This window comes from Zosterops lateralis, assembly GCF_965231275.1.
Source record: "Zosterops lateralis genome assembly, chromosome: 24".
Taxonomy (NCBI): domain Eukaryota; kingdom Metazoa; phylum Chordata; class Aves; order Passeriformes; family Zosteropidae; genus Zosterops; species Zosterops lateralis.
This window is the reverse complement of record NC_139784.1, coordinates 3,447,115-3,463,207: the sequence shown is the minus strand read 5'-3', so window position 1 is coordinate 3,463,207 and position 16,093 is coordinate 3,447,115. Positions and strand designations below refer to the sequence as shown.

The 16,093-nt window shown below is 45.1% G+C and overlaps 1 protein-coding gene across 1 annotated transcript; it reads left to right on the top strand.

Annotated features, from left to right (window-relative positions):
- Positions 1-1,170: 1,170 nt before the first annotated feature.
- On the top strand, positions 1,171-2,549 carry LOC310918830 (olfactory receptor 10C1-like; the record flags this gene model as incomplete). Its single annotated transcript, XM_083877796.1, has 1 exon — positions 1,171-2,549. The coding sequence occupies one exon, from the start codon at positions 1,171-1,173 to the stop codon at positions 2,107-2,109; it is 939 nt and encodes a 312-aa protein (XP_083733922.1). The 3' UTR covers positions 2,110-2,549.
- Between the last annotated feature and the right edge of the window lie 13,544 nt (positions 2,550-16,093).

Here is a 16,093-nt window from a genome sequence, read left to right as displayed (position 1 = left end):
ATGACTGTAATGCAGAGGTCACTCTTCAGTCAATGCCTGAGGATAAAAGTGGGCAAAGACACTCCTACAGCCAGGGCAGAAAGGATCAGACAGAATGAGATGTCTTAACACTGGAAATGTGAGCATCAGCCAGTAATTCAGCTCTTAATCAATCTCTTTGGCATTGAAAGGGGCATTGTGGTGAGATGTGGGGTGGCTGATGGATCTGAATAAGAGACCACACAATAAACCAAAAGACAGCTAAATAAAAAAGATCTTGAAATGGGATTCAATAAAAATTAAGATTGATAATGAGTGAATTTTTTGTCCCATAACCCCAAATGAATGTGGATTGCATCTTTGTTTCACCTTCAAACTTTGTTGAGAAAGGATAGGTATGATAAGCCTGTGGGGCAAATCTGTCATTAATTTGGCTGCATTATGAAATAATAGTAATTACAGCAAAGTAAAACCAGACCTTGCATTTCTGTAGGATATCTGGGTTTATACAGAAATGCTCTCCAAGTTATGTCAAACTAGGGGTGGCTGTGAGTCAACTCATCCATATGCATCGCATTTATCCAGCAGCTATTCCTTATTGCTCCAATCAGCATGAGCCAGTCTCAGTGGACTTTATAAATACATATAAATAGTATAAAGAGCTGTGGAAAAGCCTCTCTCCTGCTTCACTGCAGAGTGCTCAGTGTTGAAAGCTTTTCTGGAGACCTCATAATTTAGGGTTTTTTCCCTTCCTCTTCTTCCACCACACTCCACAACAGGTAACAGAGAAATCATCTTTATTATATTCAAATGTTCTTACTGATGATTTTGTGACTTGAACTGGTTAGTCCATAAAAAGAGATCTGCCATAATTTTTTTTTTTTTTCCTACAGGGTGAAAATGGTAGCTGAGCATTTGAGGACAGTACTGAATATGCAAACTTTGAAGGCAATGCTGTGAAAGAAGGATCAGTCAAAAATAACTACATAAGACTGCCTTATTTTCTTTAGAAACTTTTTAGAATCTGTTCAGAAGATCTTTTCAAAATCTGTTGAGTTTCTAAATTCTACTCATCCTTTTGTCTGTTCCAGCAGGCAGTTGTGTTTTGATTGCAGATTTCCCTGGCTGTTTGCAGCTTCATCAGCTGCTGAACAGCAAAAGGAAACGAGTTCTACAAGGCACCAAAGAAAGATGATCCTTGGGAACCTCAGCGGATGGACTGAATTCCAACTCCTGGGTTTTCCTGAAATCTCTCACTTGCACCCTTTGCTTTTTGTAGTTTTATTATCTCTTTATATCCTCACATTGATGGCTAACACAGTGATAATTTTCCTAATCAACAGTGACAATACCCTTCACAGCCCCATGTACTTCTTCCTCACTCAGCTGTCCTGTTTGGATATCTGCTATTTGTCAGTCATCATCCCAACTATTCTGGAGAATCTGCTGGTGGGAACAGTAAGTATTTCCAGGACAAGATGTGCATTGCAAATGTTTTTCTTCCTTTTCTTTGGAGTTGCTGAATGCTTTCTATTGGCTGCCATGTCCCTGGATCGTTATTTTGCCATTTGCTACCCCCTGCATTACACAATCATCATGAGCAGCAGGGTCTGCCGGAGCCTGGTGGCTGGGAGTTACATCTGTGGAACTGCTGTGGCCTTGGTTCACAGCCTCACAACGTTCAGCTCCCCCCTGTGTGGCTCTACCATTGACCACTTCTTCTGTGAGATTCAGACTTTCCTGGACCTGCACTGTGGCAACACTTTCCTAAGAGAAATCCAAGTCATTGTGGTGGCTGTCTTTGCTATTCTCAGCCCTTTCTTACTCATCATTTATTCCTATATTCGTATCATTGCCACAATTCTTCACATGGTGTCAGCTGAGAGCCGGCAGAAAGCGTTTTCCACTTGCTCCTCACACCTCTTGGTTGTGGCTCTTTTTTATGGCACTGCAAGCTCCATGTACCTGCGGCCAAAATACAGCTACTGTGCATCTGTGGATAAATTCCTCTCACTTTCTTACTCTGTGGTGACTCCTCTGTTGAATCCCATCATTTATAGCTTGAGGAGCAAGGAGGTGAAAGGAGCCCTGAAGAAAAAATGGAGACAAACAAATTTTGTGTGGAAATGAAAGAGAATGTTTGCGTTGTTTCAGGTGTTTGTAGTGGTGTTTTTCACTCTAAATTCTTGTTCAGTAAAATTAATTTCCAGATATACTTCAGCTTTTGGGGAGAAAAGAGAAGAGTGGGAGACTTTCAGCTGTAAGAGGGATTGTTAGAAGCTGTGTTAACATTTTGGAAGAAAACTTCTTCCACATAGTTAAGAAATTATTAAATAAAAAACCCTATTTTTTTTTTCTTTTTATTTTCCTTGCTATTCTTCAGAAACTTTAAAATTCTGTTCTACATACTTCTGACGTTTTCAACAAAGGAGTAATATCCAGGAGCCCAATGTTCCTGAAAGAACTGAGAAGAATAAGTTTTCCTCTGTTTGCATTTATTTCCTGCAAATGTTTTATAAATTTCTTTGGGGAAAAGAGAACACATAATTCAGGCTATAATGTGGAGCCCAGGAAATTAATGAGTACCGATTATTATTCAGAGATTGTTATTGGGGGAAAAAAAAAGAGTTTGCAAAGTTGCATTCCTGCCCAACTGCCTCAAAGATGTTTCTTTAATTTTAGAGTCATTGTTTTAAACGTTAGACCAAGTCTAGGCATTTGAAGACCCTTACCACTGTAATGCTTGGTAACTGTTAATAAAATTCTTTATATGAAATCCTCAAAGCTTAAATGATTTTGGAAAGTTAAGGGCATTGATTACTCCTTAAATTAATCCTTCATTCCTGGAAATAATTGGAAGTATAAATTACGGTCCTTCCCAGCCTGTCTCCTGGCTCGTTCTGCTCTTCAGATACCCTATAAACGAGTTATTCCTTTGGGTCCAGATTTCAGACAGAGACATGACCTTGCTTGGAAGAAAGGAGCAGCTCACACTTGGTGGTACTTAGGAAGGTGTTTATTCAGGGCGAAGGCTCAGGGTGCTGAGAGTGTGAGGGAGGATTTTTTCTTTTACCTCCCCTTAAGTACAGGGGCATTGCTGATGGAAATGAGGGGGAGTGATTTACAGGGGGCATTGACATTGCCATTTTGGGGCAAAAGGGGTGTGTAGATCCCTGAAGCCTTGGCTGAGGCATCTGGCTGAGCCAGGGCCATCAAACCCCGGGGTGTGTCAATAGGTAAGATACAACAGGGATACAATACACTGGGACAGGGCTGTTAAGGAGACACAATGGGGGGAGCCAGGCCTATTATGTGGATTAACGACAGTGATTAGGGGAAGGGGTGGGGATAGGAATGGACCATTACAGGAACTTTAAAAAATCATACAGAACTTTAGAAAACCCAAAATGCACATTGCAACAATAAACATCATAAAAGTATGGTGTTCCTAACTTGATGTCATATGAATTTTTATCTTCAGAGTTTGTAATTCCACAGGAAAAATTATAAGGGCTAACTCTTTGCAGAAGCTTGACATGCTTGTTTTTAATCACATATTTTTTTTATACCAAAAAATTTATTAAAACAGAAAAATGTAGAATATTTTTCAGCATTAATTAAAAAAGAAAATGAGCCACCAACAAGAGATTTAATTAATCATCTTTTCAAATCTTATCTCTGATTTAAAATATAGAAGTGTATTTGGGACATATTTTCTATCACTGTTGATGTAATTAGAAAAGAATGTACCCTATGACTTGAAGGATTTATACTGAGGGGTTGCTTAATTTTTTTGCTTCTAATGGAGGGCAGGATTGATGTTTTAATTATATCTTTAGAATGTTTTTAACTATATCTTTTTTATACTTTAATTATATATTTTTATGATACATCTCATCTACTTTCAATGTACCAAAGATAAAGAGCAGTGATTCTGTGGTGAAAGAAATGAAATTTGGAGAATTGAAACCCTTGATTGTTATGTAATAAGTGTATTAATATCTTGAATGTTTATTTTGTAATGTAACAGTAAAGAGCCACCTCCGTGGTCCCCCTGGGGGGGGCAGTGGGGGGGGGCCTGCTTGGTCGCTGGAGACCGCCTGCGGCCCCCACCCCCCCCAGACACCGGAGCGGGCCGCCCGCCGCTGGGGCCGGGGAAGCTTGCCCACCCGCCACCGAGGCCACGGAAGAGCCCCCATGGCTGCTAGCGTGCTGCACGGCTCCCACTTGGCTCCCCGGCGCTGCCGCTCCTCCATGCCCGGCGCGAAAAACCCCTGCCACAAAACGGCTCCGGCACCGCGGCTCCCGGCTCCCGCCACCACTCCAGCGTGGTACAACTTGGGGGTGGCCTGCCGCTGCTCCAAAAGCCTGCGCGGCTGTCCCTGCTCCACTGCCGTGCACAAGACTACCCCGGCCCGAGCCCGGCGCGGAAAACCCCAAAGCCCGCAAAACCACCACGTGGCGTAACCAGCCAGGCGGCTGCCAGACCGCCGCCGCCGGGCAGCCAGCCGCCACTGCAGACCGACGGGGCTGCCGAGCCGCCCCGCCCCGCTCCAAAAAGAACCCGCTCCCGCCACCGCTCCGGCGTGGCACAGCCAATAGGAGCAGCCCGCCGTGCTCCGTCCCCACCTCACAGCCCCGCCACCATCGAGACCTCCAAAACGCCTGCTCCCCGAGCGCAGCCATGTCATGAGGCAGCTGGAGCCTCTGCAGCCCCTGCACCCCTGGGGCGACCCCGTACATGCAGATTAGAAATCCCAGGTGCATCCTGGAACCCTTTTTAACACCAAAAACCCCTTATAAAAATAAACCTAAGTAAAATTTAAACCCACAAGAATCAATACTAGGCTGTGTGTACCCTAGAGCATCAGTGGAACTGATTAGTCCTGTTTTTGTAACTCACTGTAACTTAAAAGTACCAAACCAGGAGTAAGACCCTGAGGCAAACAAACAGAATTCAGAACTCCGAAGACACTCCCAGCGAGGGAAGAGTTCTCCAGCCCTGCTGAACTTCTTGCTGCAGAGCTGACCAGGACCCTCCTCCTCAAGGACGCACCGGGCTGCCAAACCCCTCGAGCCACCATTGTAAGAGCTGATTAATAAAGGCATTTTAAGGAGAAAAATATTATCTCCACCCATTTATAACATGTGGTAGTTGTTAAAGGTTGGACAAATAGAGATTTTAAGAAAAAAGCAGAAATTCTGTTGCTTGGGAACAATTTACTTCACCTTGGACTTACCACATGTACTCTGTGAATGCTGGTCTTGACATCTATCAAGTGATTTTTAGCCTGGATTAGTAACTAGGAATGACACTTTGACATACAGCTGGCGGCCACAATTGCTCTAAGAGACACTCATTATTTTGGAATGGCATTTGTAAGGCAGGGGCAGCACTCCTGGACATGTCAAATTAGGCTAAACATTCAATTTAGTCATTGGATCAGCCAAATTGAAAGATGTCACTATGGCCTGTAGATGCCACAGCTACACTTTGCAGCAGATTTAGTCACCAGATTCCATGAACATTTGATTAGTTTTGACTGTGGTGGGAATTCAGACACCTGCAAATCGATCTCTGGGTCTGGAGTCAGATTAGATTCCAAATGATTGATATTTATGTGCCCAAACTGTCACAGGATAAAGATAAACCACACACATCAAGCTCAGGATCTCCTTTTCCAGGCTTGACTCGACAGCCCAAGGCAGAGTTCTGTTAATATCTCAAACAGCCTGGGAAAGTCTTCCTGATCTTCAGGTGGAATTTCCTGTGCATCAGTTTCTGCCTTTCATCCTTTTGCTGAGCAGAGCTTGGTCTGAGCACTGCCACAGTGGGAGCTTCAGACCAGCCCTGCCTCAGCCTCAGAGTTTGGAAACAGCTGAAATTCAAGAATCACTCTGGCCTGCAACTTTGAATGATGGCAAATCAGGTCTGTTTATAAGAATGAATTATTTATTAAACAGGCAAGAGATAGCAGATGACAGATCTCAATCAGATTCCCTTAGCACACAGTATAAACCCAAAGAACTGCCAGTAGATCACAGCATAACATAAACCAGTGCACTGTATCAAGGCATATATAATGCACAATGCAGAATTTAATAAAGCATCTATTGCTATACTAAAGCCAACAAAAGAAATAGAATTGATTAGGAATCCAATGTAACTTAGCACTGAAATGATGATAATGTACATTTTCCTTTTCTGAACCCCATGGGAGTAACCACAAAGCAGTGTCCCCACTCATGGGAGAAACTCCCCACATTTCCATGGAATGTACAGAAGATTTCTGCTTTGTGAAAGTTTGGTGTAGCTTTTATACAGTTTGTATCGTTCAAATTCTTAAATCATCATATTGTTAGGACATCACTTCAGCAAATAATATAAGACAGCAGAAGACAAGTATAATTGCAGACCCTAATCTGTGGGGACCATTTGTAAATTTGCAAACTGACTTTATTCAGATGCCTAAATACTCTCATTTTCAGCATGTCCTTGTCAATTTTGAAATGTTCTCAGGATGGCAAGAAGCCTGTGCTTGTAAACATGCAGATGAAAGGACAGCTGAAAAGCAAAAGTTGAAAAAAGAGTTGCTAATAAAAGGAATTTCTGGGTTTAGTAGTCTCTAGCTAAGGAATCCATTTCATGATGTGATGTGCCTGCCTGTCAGAAACCCAGCTTGTCTTCCAACCCTCACTCCAAACCAGTGAGATGTTTTTGGGCAGTTGGGAGATGCCAGATCAGTATGAACCCCATGGGACCAAACCAGGAGAGCTTTGTCCTGTCTGAGTTATCTGACCGTGTAACAAACAACAGATAAACTCTTGTGGGGGGAATGCCCTGCTGCACAACCTCCCTGCAGATACTTTTATATGGTGATAAGATCTCCCTCAGTCTTCTCAGGGCTGACCAGGCCCTGCTTACAGCTTTTTTTATCTTCTTTTCTTCTGTTAGAGCCAGGATTAAATGCTTGAGAGATGAACTTTTGTTTGGACTCAGATGTTTATTAATTCTTTTCTGTAGTACAGGCTCACAAGCTGTGAGTTCTGGCTAACAAAGTAGCAAATGGCTCTATCTCTCTACAGGGTCTTTTAAGAATGAATTGTCCAATTATGAAAGGACACCTAAATTATTTTTACTTTTAACCCAATAACCAACCACCTGTGGCCCACGATGTGGATTTTTCTATCCAATTACAAAATCCCACCCAAACTCATGGAGAAGAAGGAGAAAAAGAAGGACTCAGCCTATGCCCTTAGTCCTCCATCTTGCTTTATACATATTACTATATTCTAAACCCTTAAACTCTGAGTTTTCCACCCTGTGATATCACACACTTCTATCCAAACTCCACACCCACAATCCCAGTGTTGTCACACAATTTTGGGAGCCTTTTCCATGGCCTCAGGTCAGTGCAGTGTTTGTTTGGGGGTCAGTGCCTGCCAGCACAGAAAGTCTAAAATTCTCAGTGCCCAGGGCTCCAACAGCAGCTCCCTCAGCCTGTCCTCAGGAGAGGGATTCTCATCACCTTTGGAGCCTCCACTGGACAAAGACAGGATTTGTGCTCATGTGTGTCACTGGTGCTACTCCTGGGGAGAAGTTTCTGTGAAACTGCAGAGCTCTGGAGCAGGGCACCTGCCTGGAGGAGAGGACCCTGAGGTCAGACCTCACTGTGCTCCTCACCATCCTCCTGAGGGGCAGCAGAGGGGCAGGTGGGGATCTCTTCACTCTCATGACAGGACTGGAGGAAACGGCTGGAGTTGAGGAAGGGCAGGTTTAGGTTGGATATCAAGAAATGGCTTTTTCACCCAGAGGGTGGTTGGGCACTGGAAGGGCCTCCCCAGGGAATGGACTCAGCACCAAGTCCATCTGAGCTCAAGAATTGTCTGGACAATGTTCTCAGACACGTGTTGTGACTCTTGGGGTGTTCTGTGCAGGGCCAGGAGCTGCAGTGGATGATCCTGACAGGTCCCTTCCAGCTCAGGATTTTCTGTGGTTCTGTGACCTTGCAGACCCTTCTGACAGCCTGTTTGCCAATGTCCTCCCAGAACTGACCTCCTCTGTCACCAGCCCTGGACATGACGGGTGTGATGCCTCAGGTCTCACAGCAAATCTGCTCTGAAACAAGACAATTATTCTTGTGTTCATGAGCAGATTATTTTGACCTTAAGTTGGGACAGATGAGGAACTAACTGCAGCATCTCAGTCTGCAGTCATTGATAGAATTATAAGGATCTTGATTTAACCTTTCTTTCCCCAGCTCTTCCCCTGTGCCCTTGCTCACATCCCTTGCTGTCTATTCCCTCTTCTCAATGAAGTTTCTTTCCAAGACACTGAGTGCAGACGTCCCAAGGCATCAGAGTTTCACCAAGTTTTAACTGGGCCTTTGTGTTTAGCTGAGTCCCTCCCAGGAGAGACACTGGGCTGTAGAGAATTGGGGACAGGGCCAATCACCCACTAGGAAAGTTCTGAACCTCAGGAGTGAGTCTAATTGCAGAAGTCCTTGTTAGCTCCAGCTAATTGCTCTGAGCTCCTTACCAAACACCAATGTTTCCTTTTCTGAAGGACTGGTGAGATCACATCAAGACAAATCCAGATGAGACTGGGAATGCTGCTCTCCTTTGGTGCTACACCCTTGGAACATCAGAGCTGGAGAGAGTCAGAACTTTTTAAAAACTTCAGAACAGCTCCAGGGGCTGTCAGGACATTGCATTGTGTTCATGAGGACAACATGCACCTGCCTCCCAAGAGAAGTGGTTTACCTCTGCCCAGACATCAACAAATCCCAGGAGCAAGGAGCAAAGGGAAGCAAGAATCCCTTCCCAGCAAGAGACAGAGATCACAGGTGTTATTCCTGGCTGGTGTAAGTTCATTTAACCAAAGCTCTTGCTCAAAAGTTCAAAAACACACTCTCTAATGAAAAACAAAATTATCTCTAAGAGAACAAGCAGGGCAGGATGTCCTCCTGTATCTTGTAGTGTGAAACATCAATGAGTGTCCTGGAAACACAGACTAAACCTCCTCTTTCTCACCATTACCAGGACATAAAGAAGCAGATGAAAGTATTTCCTCTCCTAGCAATACTGATTGCCTTTTTCTCACCAGAATCTCCATGTAAACATGAGGGTTTTTTACTGCTGAGCCATGGCCTCTTCTGCTCCTCACAGTGCCCTGCTGGCAAGGGAGGAGGAAGGAAACACATCTGGGACGGAGGGATATTCCACAGCCCAGGACATGATGTGCAGTGTATGGAGTGGGGGAGGAAGGGGAATGGTTGGACTGATGGCATTTGCCTTCCCAAGTATATATCCAATATAGATATTTTCATATATATATATATATATATATACACACTATATACATATCATATCATACTATAGATGTTATTTTATATAATATACATATATAATATTCCAATATATCCATTGACCTTGGATACATTCCTCATCCTTTTCTTTCTCTGATGCCCACATTAACTCTGCTCTGGTCTTACCCATTTTTTTATCCCTTCTCTGGCTCATTTCAGCTCATCTGAGTTAACCTGTGGATGTGGCCTTTCCAAAACTGTCAAAGCAGGTTCTTCTCTAGTGAACACATTTGACTCTGGGCTCATTCCTGACCTTTGGCACTTGATCACTGTTCCAGAATTCTCCATATACTGTTCTGTTGTTCTGGCTTTGCCTGTCCACTTTAGACATGTCTGTGTCCTGCTCCATCTACATTTTCCCCACCACTGACAAGTGTTATTTCATCAAGCATCAGGGCCTTTTCCTTGTCACCCTCAGCCTTCAAAGTCCCCCAACCATCTGCCCTGTGCTCTACATTTCCACTGGCCTTTCCACCACAAGTAATGCCAATTTTTGCTGCCCACTCCTCCAGCTGAGTCCATCAGAGCTCCATGGTGGACTGAAACAGCCCTTCCAAGCCTTGCTCCCTCCTTTTCCTCCTGACACCTTAGAAAATTACACTGGATTAAAACTTACCAAAAATCAAGGTTCTGTTCAGTAAATGGAACTGTGGAACTCAGTGTCATCTGTGCTCTGCTCTGTTGATAACCACACATCCCAAACCCTTTGCAGTTCTTCACAGACAGTTTTCAATGTGCATCTGCAGTGTGTTCCTTCTGATCTTTTGCTGTGTGGAGAAAACTGTGACCAAAATCTCCTGGTACAGATCAGGAAAATGGCCTTAAACCTGCTCCCATGTCAGAGGTCACCAGGGACACAAAAGAGGTGCTACTTGCCTGAATCAACTGTCTGGGGCAAGGGGCTGCAGGAGTGCACAGCAGGAAGAAGAAGACGTGTATTTAGAGCGGAGTGTCAGTGTTTGTCCTACAGAACAGGCTGCTCCAGCTTTAGGAGTTCATCACATCTGAAAGTTCCTCCACATTTGCCTGGGAAGGCAGCAACAAAGGATCTTGGATGAATTGGACTGTAGGAGGCTCTAAGATTCACCTGGGCACATTTCCTACAGCACTGAGAGATGGAAATCTGGCCAAGGACAAGAAAAAGCTTCTGTAGGAACAGCAGCAATAAAAGCAGGACCAGGGAAAATGTGGATCCTGTCAGGAAGGATATGGGGCTGAGGTGAACAACAACTTTTTTGCCTCATTCTTCACAGGTGTTCCAGACACACCACAGGAGCTGCAGAAGGTAAAAACAGCAATTAGGGAAATGAAGAACTTGGTGCTGTAGAAGAAAACTGGGTTTGAACACTTAAGAAACCTGAAGGTTCACATGCCCAGGGGTCTGACAAGAGAAATCTCTGGGTCCTGGGGGCACTGACAAAGGAAGAGGCTGAGCCACTGTGCATCACATTGGAGAAGTCCCAGCAGTCCAGTGGGAAAGTTCCCATGGAGTGGCAAAGGGGAAACATAACCCAAATCTTATAAAAGGGATGTTAGGAAGACACAGGGAACTACAGGCCAGTCAGTCTCATCTCAGTGACTGGCAAAATCTTGGAGCTCCTGGAAACTGTGCAAAGGTAGGTGGAAAATAATGAGGTGATTAGTGACAGGCAGCATGGCTTCACTAAAGGCAAATTGTACCTGACATATTTGGTAGCCCTTTAATTCAAATTGAATTAAAGAAATATGATTACACTAATTAATCTAATTTTGTATGTTGAGTGGTAGGGAGAAACCTCCTTGACTAAAGATGAATCATTCTCTGTATAATTAAATGAGGCCCAAAAGGTCTTGCTTACAGAACATTTTAATCATCATCACAGTTGTGCTGATAATGTGTGTGAGGTGACAGCAGTGGTGAACAGGGGAAGGGCAACAGGCATCAGCTCCTGGACTTGTGCAGAACATCTGCCATCCTTGTCTCTCACTGGAGATGGATCACTGGGATCTCTGGTGTGTGAGGAACTGGCTGGATGGTCACACTCAGAGAATTGTGGTCAATATTCATTGTCCAGCTGGAGCCCAGGTCAGGAGAAGTGACCCTTGCCCTCAGCTCAGCCCTGCTGAGGGCACACCTGGAGCTTGTTCTGGGCTCCCCAGTGCCAGGGCTGTGCCCAGCTGGGCTGAGCTCAGCATGAATTCACACAGAGGGACCTGGGCAGGCTCTGGAGAGGGGCCTGAGCCGATCTGGGGATCAACAAGGCCACGGGCAAGGTCCCACATGTGGGTCAGGGCAGTCCCCAGCACAAGAACAGGCTGAGGGACAATGAATTGTCACTGACCCTGAGGAGAAAGATGTGGGGCTTTGGGGATGGGGAAGCTCAGTGTGACCTGGCAATGCAGGATTGCAGCCCACAAGGCAAATTTCATCCTGGTCTGGACAAAAACAGGGCTGGCAGGTCAAGGGAGGTGTTTCTACATTAATTCCTGCCAAGCTGCTCCTCAGGCTCCTTCAGTCACCAGCTGTTGATGCCTTGGGAAGGCTGATCTGAAACAGAGACTGGACAGAGCCAGAGAATAAAGGAGATATTTATTGAAAGGCCTCCAGGATCCACCTTGGGCAGGACAGGGCCTGAGCAGGGCCACACCCAAGGTAGACCCAAAATGGTCACAAAATGGACCCAAAATGGTCACAAAATGACTGACCAGTCACGAGGTGTTACATTTTTTAAGTTTTGGTCCATTTGCATATTGGGGTTTAATTGTCCAATTCCAGCTGCAGGCTGTGAGGTCTCATCCTTCTTGTTCCTCCCTCCAGCCACCCTTGTTTGTGCTTTTGGGCCTGAAAGTTGTTCTTGGTCTCAATCAGGAAAAGGATTTGTTTTGTGTCCCTGCTCTGTGCAGAGCTGAGTGACACTGACTGTGAGCTCAGAGCTGCACCCCTGGGCAGCACAGAACCTGAAATACATGAAAGCTACAACTGAAGGCATCATCACTGTCCCCAAGAGTTTCCTGAGGTGTGACAGCAGTGAAACATCTTCTTTGATCTGGTACATCCACAGTGTAACTCCTGGGGTGCAGCTCGAGTTCTCCCTTTTGCTGAGTAACTCTGGTGCACCAGGGCTGGGGAAAATTGTTTCAAGCTGCTGCTGTTCCTGCTGGGCAAGGAGTGGCTTGCAATGAACGCCACAGGCAGCAGATGGGAGCAGCAGCCTGGATTTGCTGAATTTGCAGTGCAGGCACCACCTGGAGCAGAGACAGGAATGCCAAGTGCTGGAGCTGCTGCTGTGGAAGGGGGAGTTGGGGACAGGCAGTGTGGGGGTGGTTCTTGCAGAACTGTGTCAAAACCCTGCTGGAGGCATTTCTGGAGAGGGTTTTGTGTACAGCTGGAAAATTCACTGTCAGTGGAGAATAGTGTGGTAAGAGTGACCTGTCTCCTTAGTTCTGTTCACTTCTGCATCACAGCTGACCTGCTCTGCCTCCACATTTTGCCCACTACCCCAGTCTAAAGATTGCTGCCCTGTTCTGGTACATGGATTTCCACTCATTATTCAGCCATGTCCATAAACATGTTTTTAGAAGCCTGGATTTGCTGTGCCCTGGTCCTGTCAAACCTGACCCACAGCATGAATCTCTATTTAGAGTCCACAATTTCCCTGCTGAGCCATTGATTGACCATGCTGGAGGCTGGGTCATCACAGACTGACCCATTCTGATTCATCCCTGACTTCCTGGCCTGCTCCACCTTATCAGCTTGGCCCTGGGCCTGTCCCACCCACAGCCAGTCCTTGTGCATTCACCAGCTGCCCTGCTCTGCTCTGTCAGGGCTCCAGTGCCCTGGGCAGGTTCAGCCGTTGCCTCCTCCTCCTGCAGGTGCCAATTCAAGTGCACAGCCCCAGCTCCCTCAGGGAGAAAACTCATTCTTGGGGATTCTTTTGGGTGCATCACTCTGAATTTCCTTCAAACACTGAAGGAACCTGAGCTCTGCCCATGAACCAGCCATGGTTCCTGTCTTGTGTTCCCTGACTACAAATCCACCTGTATTTCACATTCCTGCAAGTATAAAGAAGTTTGTCATGGATTTGTAGAGATTTGTAAAGGCTCTAAGAAGAGGCTACAACCTGATGTATGGAACAGGCCCCAATTTAATACACCAATGTTAAGGTTCATTTTTCCATGAGGAGCAGTTTCCATGGGCATCTTCATTTTCCTTCAACAAGTTCTAAGGCTTCAGGAGCCTTTGTCTCACAGTGCCAATCCTCTCCCAGTGTCAGCTGTTAAAGGCAAGGATTTCTGCTGTGAGTGTAACTCAGTAACACATCCCAGCTCATCCTGACACATCCCTGCCTGGCCTGGCACAATGGTGTCAGCTCTTTGTCCCTTCCTGCCAAGCAGAACCACTCACTGTCACCTCTAAACATCCTCTGGGATGTTCCTGGGCTCTTACTGCTCTTCCTGTGCAAGAAGTGGGAGATACCAGAGCAGTGAGTTACAACCTCCACAGCCCATCCCTGATAATGGAAGCCTTGGCATGGTCAGCAGGGCTGACAATGTGTGTCAGATTGTCCAGGAGGCCAAACCATCTGTGGGCCTTTAAAGATTGATTTTTTATTACCAGTGGGACCAGATTTTTGAAGCTAATAAGGCTAAATCTCACAAGAAATCTTCGTACTGTCTTAAAAGTTAAATTGCAACTCAGCACAGACTCTCTATTAGACCATCCTTTCCAGCCATTTGACTGAATGGAAAGAATAGAAAATGACATTTCCCCTGGCCTGACCTGTCCTGCTGCACAGTGTTACTCTGGCCCAGGTACAGAACTCTGCTGAGGTCTGTTCTACTCATGCAGCTGCAGAACATTTTGCCATGACCCACCCCCATTAACCCTCTTTCCTGGGCAGGTTTAAGCCCAGCACAAGGCAGGGATTTGCACAGTGCAAGGATCAGCCAAATTTCCTTACCTTGCTCAGGTGAGGGCTACTAAGGCAGAGCATTTGGTCGTCCTTATTCCCAGCTGCCAGCTCAGCTCCTCTCTGTGCCTTGTGTGTTCACTCGTGTCTGGGAAGGTGCTGGGAAGGAAACCTGTTTCCACTTTCCAGGGCCTTTGGGCAGGGAAGCTCCATGGATAAGAGAGATCTTCCAGTGCTCAGGGTGTTCCAGGGGAGTGGGGCTGTGGGACCTGTGGAGGTCTTTGTTCTCCCTGGGAAGTGGGAGTGGGGCCCTTGCAGTGTCCCCTCTCCCAGGGTCGGGTTTCACACGTTAAACCTGTTTGGCAATGGCTGAGAGTGAGACTGAGAAATCAGAGAGCAACAGAGGATTAAACCCTGCAGAGGGGAAATGCTGCAAAAAGAATATTAAATTACCCCCTCACCTAATTCAACACTATGATTTCATTGGACCATCATCATCTGTGCTTTCTGAATGACTCAAAAGGGCTGGTTCATGCCAGAATTGGCTTCCTCTGAGTCTTACAACTCAATCTGTGTCCTGTCCCATTAATCTCAGATTATTTGATTACTTTTTCCTGAGTATGCTGACTCAGTTCCCCAGAAGACTTCAAGTGAACTTTTACACCAGTCTTTATCTGAAAACTCTTCCTCTCACACAGATGCCTCTTGTCTGGCCTTTTCCAGTCATCTTTTACTGCCCAGTCTTTGGGCAAACCACATTTGAGCATGATTTTATCTTCTTGTTCTGTTTTTAAATCTAGGAAACCACTCTCTGCAATAAAGCAGATAACACCATTAAAACACCAAACAAGGTTTATGGTGCAAAAAGCAACACTTCCATAACAGATCTTATGACAAATGTATAACCCAGGCAGATGAGAGGTCGTCCCATGCACTTCCCCCTCCTGCACAGCCTGGTTTGCTCATGTGGCCCAAGTGTGGCTCAGCCAGGCTACCCCTGCTCTGATTAGTGCTTAACTTTGTTAAATTGCATTTTTACAACATTATATTTCAGTGGAAGCACTTTCTCTGGTCCCTGGACCATCCAAGTTACCCATTCATGACAGGAGTTATCAGCAATAACAGATGGGCTTCTCTTGCTCCTGTGGCCTTTTCAGTGGCCCAGAGCAGCACAGGGTTATGGCTGCAGCTTGTGACAGGATTGCTTTGCCCCAGTTTTTCCTGTGTACATAATTTTCAGTTATTTGTCTATTCTCATATCTATTGATGGTGATAAAAGCTCTAATGAAGTCCTTCAGCTACTGATTACATTGTTCAAATATTGCTATATCTGAAGATGCAGCTAATACTGAAAAAGGAAAGTTGAAAAGCTTCAAATATGATTTAATTTTCTTTTGATAGTCCACATACAATTAGGATTTGTAGAATCACACATGTTTTTCATTAATCAGATAGGTCTATAATTTGAACAATGAGGAAGGGGTTTTCATTTTGTCTGAAATTATGGAGTTAATGATTGAAGCTTGCTAGTAATGAATTGTTCAAATCCTGAAACCATCATAGTGTTAGGACATCATTTCAGCAAATAATATAAGACAGCAGAAGACAAGTATAATTGCAGACCCTAATCTGTGGGGACCACTTGTAAATTTGCAAACTGACTTTATTCAGATGCCTAAATACTCTCATTTTCAGCATGTCCTTGTCAATTTTGAAATGTTTTCAGGATGGCAAGAAGGCTGTGCTTGTAAACATGCAGATAAAAGGACAGTTGAAAAGCAAAAAGTTGAAAAAGGAGTTGCTAATAAAAGACATTTTTGGCTTTACTAGTCTCTAGCTCAGGTTATGGGTTTTCCC